This window comes from Mirounga angustirostris, unplaced genomic scaffold, assembly GCF_029215605.1.
Source record: "Mirounga angustirostris isolate CCGP_5_RB_7025 unplaced genomic scaffold, mMirAng1.0.hap1 SCAF_6, whole genome shotgun sequence".
NCBI lineage: Eukaryota > Metazoa > Chordata > Mammalia > Carnivora > Phocidae > Mirounga > Mirounga angustirostris.
In genome coordinates this window covers 98,260,873-98,277,391 of record NW_026991714.1, presented here as the reverse complement: position 1 = coordinate 98,277,391, position 16,519 = coordinate 98,260,873, and the positions used below count along the sequence as shown (strand labels likewise).

At 38.6% G+C, this 16,519-nt stretch overlaps 1 protein-coding gene across 2 annotated transcripts in view; it reads left to right on the top strand.

Annotated features, from left to right (window-relative positions):
* Positions 1–16,519, top strand: part of DNA2 (DNA replication helicase/nuclease 2) — a 47,288-nt gene that overhangs the window by 18,855 nt on the left and 11,914 nt on the right. Inside the window, exons 6-14 of one of the 2 annotated variants that reach the window (XM_054508180.2) lie at positions 164–383; positions 3,295–3,412; positions 4,193–4,358; positions 6,604–6,798; positions 8,978–9,208; positions 12,761–12,877; positions 12,958–13,067; positions 13,346–13,460; positions 14,114–14,333. In XM_054508180.2, coding sequence (XP_054364155.1) covers positions 164–383; positions 3,295–3,412; positions 4,193–4,358; positions 6,604–6,798; positions 8,978–9,208; positions 12,761–12,877; positions 12,958–13,067; positions 13,346–13,460; positions 14,114–14,333 — 1,492 coding nt within the window. The remainder of the gene's footprint in view (positions 1–163; positions 384–3,294; positions 3,413–4,192; positions 4,359–6,603; positions 6,799–8,977; positions 9,209–12,760; positions 12,878–12,957; positions 13,068–13,345; positions 13,461–14,113; positions 14,334–16,519) is intronic. The other variant, XM_064594716.1, reaches the window with a different exon arrangement.

Below are 16,519 nucleotides of genomic sequence, written 5' to 3'. Positions count from 1 at the left end.
AAGGAGAAGCAGACTCCCGGCCGAGCAGGGAGCCCGACGTGGGACTTGATCCAGGGACTCCAGGACCACGACCCAAGCCGAAGGCAGACGCCCAACCAACTGAGCCACCCAGGCACCCTGTGCTTAGTGTTCTAATGAAGTATTTTTGTGTTTAATTTTTTAGGCCAAGTGATGGTAATAACAATAATTCATCGTGTAATATTGAAGTCATAAACTCATTGGACATTGAAGAAAGCATTTGGTCCCCAAGGTTTGGATTGAAAGGCAAAATAGATGTCACAGTTGGTGTGAAAATACATCGAGGATGTAAAACGAAGTATAAGATAATGCCATTGGAACTTAAAACTGGCAGAGAATTAAATTCTATTGAACACCGTAGTCAGGTAGGTATAAGTCTTAATAAGAAAATTGTCTGAATATTTAGTATACTGAAAAATATAGGTCTGCTTTATATATTTTGGTTCAATTTGGGTGATTTTTGTATTAAGTTTCATATAGTACTTTTCAATTTGGGATGTATCCAGGGTACTCAAATTGTTTATAAATGTATACATGTCTACAGCAGAAAGTTTTCTCTAGCAAAGAAATACAACAGCTGAATTTATAAGCCAGTGTTGCCAAGTTTATGTTGCCAAACTACTAAACAGATACTCCTAAAAAAAGAATTCCTTAGTGATAAAAGTTGAAGAAACCAAGTATATTTGGAGATTTAATGATGCATGGTAGCATATTAAAGTTTCTGAGAAATCAGAGTAATATGGATTTGGTTTAGGTATGTGTAAACCCATTGTTTCAGGCGCCTGGGTGGCTCAGTTGTTAAGCATCTGCCTTCGGCTCAGGTCATGATCCCAGGGTCCTAGGATCGAGCCCCACATCGGGCTCTCTGCTCCGTGGGAAGCCTGCTTCTCCCTCTCCCACTCCCCCTGCTTGTGTTCCCTCTCTCACTGTGGGTCTCTCTCTGTCAAATAAATAAATAAAATCTTTAAAACAAAACAAAACAAAAAATAAATAAACCCATTGTTTCCTAAACTTAATTTACCATGGAACTATTGTTTTCATGTAATATCTAACATAGGATACTCTTAGAAAACATCAGTCTAAATCCATTCTTTTATTTTTGACTCTTAATCTGATTTTAATGATTATTATCTAAAATGAAATATAGAACCATGTCTTACCATTATGTTAAATTCAAGTTTTTATTCATCTTTTCTACTCTTTGGTAAACATAACAATCTTTTGTTGTACTTCAAAATTATCTTAAACATTATTTATAGTGACTTAATTAACATAAATCTTTCTTTTCTCCTACCTAGGTATGTTAATTATAATGACTGGTCTTGGTATTTTGGGATTTCATGATTTATGTATTATTTATTTATTTATTTGAGAGAGCGAGAGAGCATGAGCCAGGGCGGAGTGGGCATCAGGGTAGAGGCAGAGGGAGAAGCAGGCTCCCTGCTCGAGGTGGGGCTCGATCCCAGAACCCTGGGATCATGACCTGAGCTGAAGGCACATGCTTAACCAACTAAGCCACCCAGGCGCCCCTGAAATTTTATGATTTAAAGACATAAATCCAGGACACTTGGGTGGCTCAGTTGGTTAAGCTTCCAACTCATTTTTTTTTTCCTTTTTAAGATTTTATTTATTTGTCAGAGAGACAGACAGCACAAGCAGGGGGAATAGCAGGCAGAAGGAGAAGCAGGCTCCCCTCTGAGCGAGCCCCAGGCAGGATTTAATCCCAGGACCCTGGGATCATGACCTGAGCCAAAGACAGACACTTAACGACTGAGCCACCCAGATATCCCAGGCTTCCAGCTCTTGATCTCAGCTCCGGTCTTGATCTCATGGTCGAGAGTTCAGGCCCCACACTGGGCTCCAGGCTGGGTGTGGAGCCTACTAAAAAACAAACAAACAAAGACATAAATTTTTCAACATTTTAATCTTGGAAATCTCCTGGAAAACATACTAGCTTCTTTGCAGGTTGTATATGACTAAGTAACTTGCTATTGTTGCTAAGGTGGTTTCATGAACTGTAAACCAGCTGTTTCTAACTTGTCTTAGATGGTTTCTTTGGAGAGTACCACATAAATTTAATGTAGCTAATAATGACTTATGCTCTGCAAAAAACAATGAACTTTGTATAGTCTCATTTAGTTGTCCCAGTAACTATGACATAAATAATATGCATTTTAATGTTTAGTTCACTTATTTATCTTTTATCTATTTTTTTAGTTCATTTATTATTTGAAACAGGGGAAATAGTTTCTAAAGACTGTGAACTTCAGAATAGTTTGGTTAATTTCCTTCTTTTTTTTGTTTTTTTAAAGATTTTATTTATTTATTTGACAGAGACACACCTAAATATTTACTAAGAAAAATTCTATGTATTTTTTAAAAAAATATTTCATTTATTTGAGAGAGAGAGAGAATGAGAGAAAAACACAGTCAGGAGGAGGGGCAGAGCGAGAGGGAGAAGCAGACTCCCCATTGAGCAGGGAGCCTGATTTGGGGCTCAATACCAGGACCCTGAGATTATGACCTGGGCCAAAGGCACATGCTTACCTGACTGAGCCACCCAGGCGCCCTCTGTGTATTTCTTTATTGTGTAAAACTGAGAAGCATAGACAGTGTTCATGTTGCAGAAGTTAAATATTTGACATTGAATTATTGTGTTATCTGTATTAATTTCTGTTATTTTCAAAATAGAAATAGCTTAATTGACCTTTTGATTTATTTATTTTCTATTTATTTTTTTATTTTTTAATTTTTTAAAAGATTTTATTTATTTGACAGAGACAGCGAGAGAGGGAACACAAGCAGGGGGAGTGGGAGAGGGAGAAGCAGGCTTCCCTTGGAGCAAGGAGCCCATTACGGGACTTGATCCCAGGACCCTGGGATCATGACCTGAGCCGAAGGCAGACGCTTAACGACTGAGCCACGCAGGCGCCCCCTGATTTTTGTATTTTTATTTTTTATTTTTTTTAAGATTTATTTATTCATTTTTAGAGACAGAGCACGGGGGTGTGCATGTGTGCTTACGATGGGGGTTGCAGAGGGAGAGCATCTTTCAAGCAGACTCCCCCCTGAGCGAGGAGCTGGTTGTGCGGCTGGATCCCACAACCCTCAGATCATGACCTGAGACAAAACCCATAGTAGTCGGTTGCTCAACTGACTGAGCCACCCAAGTGCCCCGACCTTTTGATTTTAAAATTCCAGTATGTGTTGATTGCTAAACACGCATGGATATATGAAAGTTAGTTTTCGTTGACAAAATGTCCAATGTTTTCACAGCTTGTTCTGTACACAGTGCTGAGCCAAGAGAGGAGAGCTGACCCCGAGGCCGGCCTGCTCCTTTACCTCAAGACCGGCCACATGTACCCTGTGCCGGCCAACCATCTTGATAAAAGAGGTCGAGCTGTTCTCTCTTTGCATTTCCTTCTCTGGGTTTTGTTTGTTTCCTTTAACCTTTAGTAATCTGTATATATACCTAAAAATCATTCACTGTACTTGTGAGGTCTAATATAGGTTGTAATGTGTAGTTATGGTTTTATTTATTTGCTTGCTTGCTTATTTATGTATTTTTAGTTGTGGTATTTTTAACCAACTTTTTTTTTTTTTAAAGATTTATTTATTTATTTATTTGAGAGAGAGAATGAGAGAGAGAACATGAGAGGGGGTAGGGTCAAAGGAAGAAGCAGACTCCCTGCTGAGCAGGGGGCCTGATGCGGGACTCGATCCTGGGACTCCAGGATCATGACCTGAGCCGAATGCAGTTGCTCAACCAACTGAGCTACCCAGGCACCCCAGTTGTGGTATTTTTAAAAAAAGAATTTTAACAATATACTGTACAGTTGAAAAGATCTTTAACCTTTTAAAATTTTATTATACAAACATTTATTTTAAACTTCCTGTCTTATATTTGGGACATTCTAGATAGCTGTATTTATCCATAGCATTTAGCTAAAAATACCAACTTCATAATATTTACTAGTTATGAGATATATGGTTGTTTAAAAGAACTTATGAAGTGAACAAAAATTTAAGCAAATATACGCCAAAATGTTAAGTTATTCTAGTGTATTGGGAAACATGAATGTTCATTTTATGTTTTTAAATCTGAAAGTTTTACATGATAAAGATATATAATAAACTTAATTCTTAAACACATCCCCACCTTCTTTTTCCATAGAATTATTAAGGCTAAGAAACCAGATGGCATACTCTTTGCTTCACCGTATTAGCAAATCTGCTATTGAAAAGGAGAAGACAAAGCTTGCTCCTTTGCCACAAATAATTGAGGACCAGCAAACTTGTAAATATTGTTCACAAATTGGCAACTGTGCTCTTTATAGCAGGTAAAAACATTGTCTTCCAAAATTATGTTTACTCAACTCAGAATGATTTAACTTTGTTTGTTGTCTGGTCTGGCACTGATGATTTCATTTTAGTGATTTTTCTTTGTGGGTAGTATTTTTTAAATGAAGGGTATATTAAAAAAAACACAGTTCATATTTTGTAACCAGCCTATTTCCTTGGGGAATGACAGAATGCTTTTTAAACTTTTTCCCAAAGTGGTTATTTTAATCTTGATGCACATAGTTTCTGGGGAAATGAAATAATTTTAGGACTTACTGGAATCTGGTTAAGAAGAGTGTAGTATAGGGGCATCTGGATGGCTATTTGGGGGAGCATGTGACTTGATCTCAGGGTTTTAAGTTTGAACCCCATGTAGAGTGTAACTTAAAAATAAAAAAATCTTTAAATTTTTTTTCTTTTATTTGTCAGAGAGAGAGAGAGCACAAGCAGGGGGAGCAGCAGACATAGGGAGAAGCAGGCTCTCTGCTGAGCAAGGAGCCCGATGCGGGGCTCGATCCCAGGACCCTGGGATCATGACCTGAGCTGAAGGCAGATGCTTAACCAACTGAGACACCCAGGTGTCCCCAAAATAAAAAAATCTTAAAAAAAAAAAAAATGGAACTAGTATAGGAATTTTAAATATTATACAGCTTTTCTAAGTGATACTTTAAGAATTCTTCTATTTCTTAGTTACTATTTTAATTTTATGCCTTGTGTAGTTAAAAGCAGGGAAATTGGTTCTTCCAGACAGTTTGATATGATTCAACAGACTTGTCTTTCTGTTTATATATGTTTATTTTTCTTTTCTTCTTTTTTTAAGATTTTTTTTTTTTAAGATTTTATTTATTTGAGAGTGAGAGAGAACAGGGGTGAGAGGGAGAAGCAGTCTCCCCACTGAGCAGGGAGCCCAACGTGGAACTCGATCCCAGGACCCTGAGATCATGACCTGAGCTGAAGGCAGAGTGTAACCGACTGAGCCACCCAGGCACCCCAAGATTTTTTTTTAAGTGATCTCCATACCCAACATGGGGCTCTAACTTACAATCCCAAGATCAAGAATTGCATGCTCCACTGACTGAGTCAGCCAGGGGCCTAGATGTCTATTTTTCTACATGTGGGAAGTTTATTAGCTGTCTTAAGACCAGTCATTTGTATTTATACCTTCATAGGCCAGTGAAAGTTTTGAAGGACACAAAAAAGTAGTTAGATGTAAATACAGAGAAGGAAATAAGATAAAATCAAGACCAAAGTTCCAGTTCAGCCTAAAAATTCCCATAAAGGACTTTTCAAAGTATTATTATTATTTTTTAAGATTTTATTTATTTATTTGACAGAGAGAGACATAGCGAGAGAGGGGACACAAGCAGGGGGAGTGGGAGAGGGAGAAGCAGGCTTCCCGTGGAGCCGGGAGCCCGATGCGGGGCTCCCAGGACCCTGGAACCATGACCTGAGCCGAAGGTAGACGCTTAACGACTGAGCCACTCAGGTGCCCCAGAAAGTCTGTATCTTTTTTTTTTTTTAAGATTTTATTTATTTATTCATGAGAGACAGAGAGAGAGAGGCAGAGAGAGAAGCAGGCTCCCAAGGAGCAGAGAGCCCGATGTGGGACTCGATCCCAGGACCCTGGGATCATGACCTGAGCCGAAGGCAGACGCTTAACCATCTGAGCCACCCAGGCGCCCTCAAAGTATTATATAAAATAAATGATCTCTTAATGCAGAGGACAATGAACTATGGGAAGTTTGGGCCTATAGTACAAGCACATTTTTTGAAATCTTATTTTATTCTCTGTGTTTTGTATGCTATCCTATAACATAATTGTTTCTATATAAAAATTCAGAAATTTTGTATTAAGCACAATTGATAGTCCACATAATTCTCCATGTTTTTATGTTGACTTTCTAATGGCCCAGAGCTGGATGTACAAATATTGTGATTTTGAGAAATGCAGTTGTACAAAAAGCCGAGACTTGCTACCATTATATTAATGAAAACTAGAGTATACCAAATTTAAGTAGCTATTAGGGTTATAGTCCTTAAAGGCAAAATAATGCTATACTCGGTTTCTTTAGCATTTCGTTTTGTAAAAAGCCATTTGGCTTATAGAATGTTGAAATGACTTTTAAAGAAAATTAGGACCTGTGGTTATAAGTTACAGTGATCATCATGTATGTATGCTTATTTTAGAAATAACTTCATTTTTATAGCTAGCCAGTAAAATGTTTTATATACATCTCTCTTTAGAGCTGTTGAACAACAGATGGATGACAGTTCAGTCCCGATTGGCATGCTGCCCAAAATAAAAGAAGAAACCCAACATCTAAAGCTTACACACTTGGAGTATTTCAGCCTTTGGTGTCTAATGTTAACCCTGGAGTCACAATCAAAGGATAATAAAAAGAATCACCAACATATATGGTTAATGCCTGCTTCAGAAATGTAAGTGGTCCATCTAATACAGTAAAACTTAAGTAATTTGGATTACCTAATGGAATGGTATCTGGAATTCATGAAAAATACAGGATACACGATATCCTGTCAGAGATGTGTAATTTCATATATTCATGCCAACTCTAGATGGCTGTCAAGGAATTGTTTCTAAGTAGAGCACTATTTTTATTTTCAGTAGGTTAAATATGTCTTGAGAAATCTTTTTTTTTAAACTTTTTTTTTTTATAAGATTTTGTTTATTTGTCAGAGAGAGAGAGAGTGCACAAGCAGGGGAAGTGGCAGGCAGAGCAGGCAAAGGAAGAAGCAGGCTCCCCACTGAGCAAGGAGGCCCACGTGGGACTCGATCCCAGGACCCTGGTATTATGACCTGAGCCGGAGACAGATGCTTAACTGACTGAGCCACCCAGGCGCCCCTAAATACTAGTCTTTAAAAAGTTTATATTTTCAGTGTTTTGATACAGATTCACATTTTCTAAAGTTGGTCCATCTTTTATTTTGTGAGATCTATTTTATTTAAAAAATTTTTTTGTAATTTTAAAATTTTTTTTAGTTTCAAAGGTAGAGTTTAGTGATTCATTAGTTGCCTATAGCACCCAGTGTTCATAACATCAAGTGCCCTCCTTAATGCTCATCACCCAGTTACCCCATCCCCCCACCCATCTCGTGTCCAGCAACCCTGTTTGTTTCCTATAGAGTTCTTTTTTTTTTACAAGTTGCTTATAAAGAAGTAATTTTGTATATCTTTGCATAGTATTTTTCTTTTTTTGTTTTTAAGGATTTTATTTATTTATTTGACAGAAAGCAAGAGAGAGCACAGCAAGGGGTGAGGGAGAAGCAGACTCCCCACTGAGCGGGGAGCCTGATGCAGGACTCAATTCCAGGGTCCTGGGATCATGACCTGAGCCGTAGGCAGCCACTTAACTGACTGAGCCACCCAGGCACCCCAGTTTTTTTCTTTTTGTAGTATTTCATTGCTTTTGATCCATTTACTTAAAACTTTCCAGAATGAATATTGATTTTAATGTGACTTTAGAAATAATTGGATCATTATTTCCTTAATAGTAAATTTTAACATAAGGGATCATTACAGTGGATAAAATTTAAGTCGTTTTTGATAGACCACGTAAGTACAGGGAATATATCAAGTGTACATGCCAATAAGCTTCTGAAGTTGTATTTAATAGTAGTGTCTGAGAGATTGTAAATGCTTAATACTTATTTCTTAGAAGCAGTGGAATTATCAATTTGCTTGCCATTATTTTAATAACAATAATTATAAATCCTCTTGTAAATACAAAAGAAATAAGTACTTATTTTCTTCACATTAAGTTCAGGAAAAATATTACCATTTGTCTTCTGTAATATTATGTGTATCAGCATAGAAGTAGGGGTGTCATTCAAGGTTCAAAGTGCTGATACACATGTTGTTTGGAGATCCCAGCCTGTGGGTGCAACAGGGGATATGCTCCCTAGCCCTTGTCTAGAGATCTTTTTTTTTTTTTTTAAAGATTTTATTTATTTATTTGACAGAGAGAGACACAGCGAGAGAGGGAACACAAGCAGGGGGAGTGGGAGAGGGAGAAGCAGGCTTCCCGCAGAGTAGGGAGCCCGATGTGGGGCTCGATCCTAGGACCCTGGGATCATGACCTGAGCTGAAGGCAGTCGCTTAACCAACTGAGCCACCCAGGTGCCCTGTCTAGAGATCTTTTGATGAGAGATTATTTTATAACTAATAGAATGTTTCCTTAGCATTTCTTTTATTTATTTATTTATTTATTTATTTATTTATTTATTTATTTATTTTTAAGATTTTATTTATTTATTTGACAGAGAGAGACAGCTAGAGAGGGAACACGAGCAGGGGGAGTGGGAGAGGGAGAAGCAGGCTCCTGGCCAGGCAGGGACCCCGATGCGGGGCTCGATCCCAGGACCCTGGGATCATGACCTGAGCCGAAGGCAGACGCTTAATGACTGAGCCACCCGGGTGCCCCTTCCTTAGCATTTCTAACACTTTAGTGTAGTTTGTGGAAAACGTAAAAATGAATGACTCAGTATTAGCATTATAGCTTTCAGGGGCCAGATGAACAAGTAAATTGTGGAAAAATGCAAATATAGTATTTATATATATGATGTAAATGGAAGCTTTCTCTGTCTTTCTGTTTCATAGGGAGGAGAGTGGCAACTGCATTGGAAACCTGCTTAGAACAGAATGTGTTAAGACAGTTTGTGATGGACAATATTTACATAATTTTCAACGTAAAAATGGTGACATTCCTGTCACAAATCTAATGGCAGGTGATAGAATTATTTTAAGTGGAGAAGAGAGAACACTGTTTGCTTTGTCTAGGGGATATGTGAAAGAGATTAACATGACATCAGTAACCTGTTTATTAGACAGGTAATGAAATGTTCCTTTGGTGGGGTAACAGCTTTATTGATATGTAAATTGCATACTATACACAGTTTATTCATTTAAACCATTATTCATCATTTTTAGTATATTCTTAGAGTTGTGCAGCCATCACCAAAATCACTTTTAGAATATTTTCATCACCCCAGAAAGAACCCTTGTACCCTTTGGTATTCATTCCCCCTGCTCTAGGCAATCACCACTTTCCTTTCTGTCTCTGTAGATATGCCTATTCTGAACATTTCATAGAAATGGGATCATATATGGTCTTCTGTGACTGGCTTTTTTTTACTTAGCATGCTGTTCTTTTTTTTTTCTGAGAGAGAGTGAGTAAGAGAGAGAAGGAGCAGGGTGAGGAGCAGAGGGAGAGGAAGAAGCAGACTTCCCGTTGAGCAGGGAGCCCGATGTGGGGCCCTATCCCAGGAGCCTGGGATCATGACCCAAGCCGAAGGCACACCCTTAACCCACTGGGTCACCCAGGTGCCCCTCTTCTGGGTATTTCATATAACTAGAACCATATGGTTTTTGGTTTTGTTTTGTTTTTTTTGCTAGCTTCTTTTACTTAGCATAATGTTTCTGAGGCTCATCTGTGTTTTGGCATTTATCAGTACCTTATTTCTTTTTTTCTTTCTTTCTTTCTTTTTTTTTTTTATATTTTATTTGACAGAGAGAGAGACAGCGAGAGGGGGAACACAAGCAGGGGGAGTGGGAGAGGGAGAAACAGGCTTCCTGCGGAGCAGGGAGCCCAATGCGGGGCTCGATCCCAGCACCCTGGGATCATGACCTGAGCTGATGGCAGATGTTTAACGACTGAGCCACCCAGGTGCCCCAGTACCTTATTTCTTTATGGCTGAATAATATTCCATTATGTGGATAGGCCACATTTTGCTCATCCATTCACCAGCTGATGGACATTTGAGTTGTTTCTACTTTTTAGGTGTTATGGCTAGTGTTGCTATAAATAGTCACATACACATATCTATGTGAATATATAGAGAGATTTCTTTATTTTAGAGGTGCAAGTGAGGGGAGGGGCAGAGGGAGAGAGAGAAGCAGATTCCCTGCTGAGCACAGAGCTCAACATGGGCTTAATCCCAGGACCCTGAGATCATGGCTTGAGCCGAAATCAAGAGTTGGATGCTTAACCATCTGAGCGCCCATAAGCGCCCCTATGTGAATATATTTTTATTTTCCTTTTTAGATACCTACTAATGGAATTGCTGGGTCATGTACTAATTTTGAGTTTAACATTTTGAGGAACTACCAAACTGCTCAACTTTTGTTTAGTATATTCTGTTTTGTAACGCTAATGTGGACATAATCTTATCTAGTTCTCACCAACACGGGAATGGCAGCGGGCTAGATCCCGTTAGCCTTGAAGCTTATTTGTAGCCCTCTGGGCACTCACCATTTCATTTTTTCCTTCTAAAAAGAACCGTTTTGGGGCACCTGGCTGGCTCAGTCAGTCAAGCATGCAACTCTTGATCTCAGGGTTGTGGATTCGAGCCCCATGTTGGGTGTAGAGATTACTTAAAAATAAAATCTTTTTAAAAAACATTTTTTTCCATTTATAGTTGTGACATAAAGTATATTTATCTTTGTTAAAGTGAGTTCATTTAAAGAAAAATATTAAGTAAATAAAATAGTTGATATGAACATTTGTGGTTGAGACTACTATCCATGCTCACTAATATCTATGTTCCCCTCTTCCTGCACTCCCAGCCTTCTTTACTTTTAAGTGCAGGCCATGCCTTGCCATATCTTAATGGATGGAGAGCAGCAATTGGGATGCAGTGACTTCTGGGTAACTGCCCTGGATGTGTCCAGGCTTGTTCTCTACCAGTCAGTAATTCTAGTTTGGCCACAGCCAGCCCTAGTCTAGATTTCATGATATGGGAATATGAGCCACAGTAATTCTTTTATCTGTTAGGATTTCCTGCGGTAGCTTGCAGTTATTTATTTAGTGTGTATCCTGCTTTGCAAATCCTTGAGGAGCTTATAATCTTGTGGGTAGACAAATAAACATATTTCTGGTCTAATATGACAAATGTTTGAATTGAAGAGAACATAGATGAGAGGCATTGAACTGAAGTTTAGAAGGCTTAGGGAAAGCTTTTGAAAAAGGTCATTCTGGATCTTCACCCGGTGGAATAATTAGCCTGGTGACAATGTGAGAAGAGTATGCTAGACAGAGGAACGTGGTGCATAATAAAGACATGATGGTGTGATACAGTATGAGGTGGAATGTTCAGGAAAGTGCAGGAATGTAAAAGATGAAGAAGGGAGTGTGATTGGGGAGGTCAGTTCATAGAAGGTCTTATATACCATGTTAAGTTGTGACTATTCAGATGTATCGAAGAGTTTTAAACAGAAGAGTGATAATAATCGGATTTGCATTTTTCTGTGAATGCATTGTGAAGAATAGTTAATTAATAGAGATGAAACTGAAAGCATAGAAACTAGGAAACTTGTAGTGGCCCAGGCTAGCGGTGATTGAGGGTGAGGTAGCTTTGGCAGAGAGGATGGAGTGATTTTGAGAAGTATTTAGAAAGTAAAATCGGCTGACATTTGGATGCTGATTGGATATGGAGTTTGGGAAGAGGGTGAGAGGAAGGGAGAGGGAAGGATAAGGCAGTGGTGTAGAGGCAAGTGCTATTGACTGGCATCAGACCCACAGAATGAGGATGAGGTTCAGCAGGGATGAAGATTTGTTCAGTTTTGAATGTATTGAGCTTTCATAGCCTGGGTTTTGACCAAGTGGAAAGATCTTGTTGCCTGCTGGATATCCAAACCTGAAGCTTGGCTGAGCAACCAGGTGGAAAAGGAATGTGGGGTCAGGTCTCAAGATGTAGATTTTGGATTTAGAGCTACATGAGGGCATAGAACCAAAGGGGAAATGACAAGAAAGAGCAGTACAGAGGACCAGGGAGGGGGGACCCTAGGGAACTCCGGGATTTTAGGAGCTGGAGGAGGAGTGGGAGAAGGCATCAGGAAAGAGACCTGTGCTCCAGACTGGAGGAGAGAGGGGCCATGTGCTCAGGATCCTTCTGGGGGTGATGAGCCCAGGCTAGATTGCAAAGCGAGGCCTAGTGAATTGCCAGCAGTATTGTAGGTTCCTGAATAATTGCTTTGACCTTAGTGTCTTGTGCCCTATTTTCTCCCTTTTCTGCCAGTCCACCATTCTTATTTGTCTGATTGGCAAGTATGAATTAGGGCCTGGTAGCCATTTTAATAGCTATTCTGACTCATTTATTCTTTTAGCAAACAGCAATGTATTTCTTTTTTTTTAAAAGAGTTTATTTATTTATTTGTCAGAGAGAGCACGAGCAGGGGGAGGAGAAGTGGGAGAAGCCGGCTCCCTGCTGAGCCAGGAGCCTGATGTGGGACTTGATCCCAAGACCTGGGATCATAACCTGAGCTGAAGGCAGGTGCTTAACCGACTGAGCCACCCAGGCTTCACACAGCAATGTATTTCTTATACAGACCCAACTGACCATGTTAAATGAAAAACATTCATGTACATCTGTTTCACTGTTTTAGGAACTTGTCAGTACTCCCAGAATCAACTTTGTTCAGATTGGACCAGGAAGAAAAAACTTGTAATATAGATACTCCCTTAGGAAATCTTTCTAAATTGATGGAAAATACTTCTGTCAGGTTTGTAACAATGAGTGAATCTGAAATTTACCCCACTTTCCTAAGGAATATTACTAAAGACATTTTTTTTTTCTTTTCAGCCAAAAACTTCGAGATTTAATCATTGACTTCCGTGAACCTCACTTTATATCCTACCTCAGTTCTGTTCTTCCATATGATGCAAAGGATACAGTTGCCTGCATTCTAAAAGGTATGTGATAATCAGCATGTCTCCTTCCATTGATTGTTCTTGGTTGTATTTATAATACAAAGTACATTCTAGTCTAGCAATTTTATAACTTATTAAACTTATAATTTTTAGACAGATTCTCTTGGGAAGTAGTTTATATATATACTTTAATCACCATGACATTTTCTTACTTTAAAAAGACGTATTGAAGAACAGACTTGCATAGAGGATGCTTTTCTTATAATTTGCTCATTGAAATCCAGCATTTTTTTTCCTGTTATTTTTAAATTTAAATGTAGGCTTGAATAAACCTCAGAGGCAAGCAATGAAAAAGGTACTTCTTTCAAAAGACTACACACTCATCGTGGGTATGCCTGGAACAGGAAAAACAACCACAATATGTACTCTTGTAAGGTTATTATTCTTTTGCTTAGAAACTAACGATTTAAATCAGCTTCTCAGTTCGGAGAATGTGATATTTTCTATCAAAAGGGCTGAATTTTAAATCAAAAGGCTTTATTTCAAATTAACCTTTTAGAAGGACATGAGAAATATAAAAAGCTAAGTCACAAAAAGTTGTAATCATGTTGTAGGTTTGTTGCATTTAGGATTCTCTGAGATCTTTTTCATTTGGGGGCATGTGTATCATTGTATGTTTTCCTTGCCTTAAAAAAATAATAAATTATACAGAGGTGTTGAAATAGATTTTTCTGGGATTTTTTTTTCCATGTCAGTAAATTTCTGTGCTAATCTTAGAATAATCATAATGATGGCAAGAAATATTGATTGATTGATACTGTGTGCCAGGCGCTATTCAAAGTTTGTATTTTGTACTCAATTTTATTATTACTAATAATATATTTTAACATATCACTAATTAATAAGATAATGCCATGGGATTTTCATAAAACATTTTGCCTTTATAATTTTTTAAATATTTACTTTGGCTCAACTCTAAGATATGCTTCCTATTAAGTTTTCTGATTCTATTTGAAAAATATAAGCATGTTAATATCTGGAATTAAAAGTAATGTTATTTTCCTTTCTTTTATTCATTATTAGGTAAGAATTCTCCATGCCTGTGGTTTTAGTGTTTTGTTGACCAGCTATACACACTCTGCTGTTGACAATATTCTTTTGAAGTTAGCAAAGTTTAAAATAGGCTTTTTGCGTTTGGGTCAGACTCAGAAGGTACATCAAGACATCCAGAAATTCACAGAGGAGGAAATTTGCAGATCCAAGTCCATTAAATCTTTAGCTCTTCTGGAAGAACTCTACAATAGTCACGTAAGTACTATTATTGCATAATAACACCAGCCTGAGTAGCCAGACTGAGTGGAGAAACATTCTGGGGAATTCAGTCACATTGACCAGTTTTATTAATTTATAGTTTGCTGTTTGCTTTTGAACTGAAATGAGGTTTCTAGTTTATTATTCAGGGCTCCCATCTCCTAGTTTAAAATATCCTAGTTATGGAAAATGCTCGTCTCTCTCTACTCACAACACTTCTGACACTAGCGGAGTTAGTGCAGATTCCACAGCTTAGGGCTCAGCCCCTTAATAAGGTTGCACCACCCACTTCAGTTCTCAGTTATGTCCGGGGCCTCCTGTGCATCAGAACAACCAGCCATAAATCAGGGTTCCCATGACCCCATCCTACGGTTCGATAATTTGCTAGAATGGCTCACAGAATTCAAGATGTATTATATAGGATGCAATTCAGGAACAGCCAAATGGAAGAGATGCATAGGGTTAGGAATGTGGAAAGGGATACGGAGCTTCTATACCCTCCAGATGATCCACCCTCCCAGCACCATGATGTGTTCACCAATCCCGGAAGCTCTCTGAATCCCTTTGTTTAGGGTTTTTATGGAGATTCCATCATGTAGGCACGACTGATTAAATCATTGATTTGGTGGTTGGTGATTAGCTCAATCCCTATTCCCTCTACCCTTCCCTAAGTAGAGGGGTCGGGGTTGGGATGGGGCTGAAAGTTCTAACCCTTTAATCTCTAGATTGGTTCCTCTGACAACCAACTCCCATCCTCTCATTAGCATAAATGCAGGTATGGTTGCAAGGGATTTACTATGAATAACAAAAGATAATCCTCTCACCCCTAACACTACCGAAATTCTAAAGGTTTTAGGAGCTCTGTGTCAGGAACCCAGAGGAAGACCAAACATGTATTATTATAATATCACACCTAGAAAACTACTAATAATCAGGATTTTTTAGCCAGTTTGAATTCAAAGCAATGGTACATGAATAGTCTAACGATAAGTATTTCTAGACTTTGAGACTGTGATATAGAAGTTTTTATTTTATTATTTAATGTTTACATTTTTCTGGGAAGTTTTTATTTGTATTTTATTTATTTATCTTTTAAGATTTTATTTATTTATTAGAGAGAGCGAGAGCAGGAACACAAGCAGGTGGGAGTGGGAGAGGGAGAAGCACGCTCCCCGCAGAGCAGGGAGCCGGATGCGGGGCTCAATCCCAGGACCCTGGGATCATGACCTGAGCTGAAGGCAGATGCTTAACAACCACCCAGGTGCCCCTATTTTTATTTTTTAAAGATTTTATTTTTGGGGCGCCTGGGTGGCTCACTCAGTTAAGCGTCTGCCTTCTGCTCAGGTCATGATCCCAGGGTCCTAGGATGGAGTCCCTCATCGGACTCCTTGCTCGGCAGAGAACCTGCTTCTCCCTCTGCCTCTGCCTCTGCCTCTGCCTGCCGTTCCCCCTGACTGTGTGCTCTCTCTCTCTCTCTGTCAAATAAATAAATAAAATCTTTTTTTTTTTTTTTAAGATTTTATTTATTTATTTGACAGAGAGAGACAAAGCGAGAGAGGGAACACAAGCAGGGGGAGTGGGAGAGGGAGAAGCAGGCTTCCCGCAGAGCGGGGAGCCCGATGTGGGGCTCGATCCCAGGACCCTGGGATCATGACCCGAGCCGAAGGCAGACGCTTAACGACTGAGCCACCCAGGTGCCCCAAAATAAATAAAATCTTAAAAAATAAATAAATGAATAAATAAATAAAATTTCAGTTATATTTTCAGTTCTAAAATTTCCATTTGCTTTTTCTTTTATGCTCTATTTCTTTGTTGAGACCCTGTTTTTTATTTGATTCAACTGTGTTCATAGTTGCTCAGTGAAACATTTTTATCATGGCTGCTTTAAAATCTTTGTTACACACTCTTGATCTTGGGGTCATGAGTTCGAGTGCCACAATGGGTGTAGAGATTACTAAAAAAATAAAAATGAACTTAAAAACAATAAAATCTTTGTCCTACAATTCTAACATCTCTGACATCCTTGGTGTTGGCATCTGTTGCATGTCTTTTTTTCATTCAGTTTGAGATCTTCCCAGTTACGTTTTTTTTTTAATGTATTTTTTAACTTTTATTTATTTTTTTAAAGATTTTATTTCTATTTGACAGAGAGAGACACAGTGAGAGAGGGAACACAAGCAGGG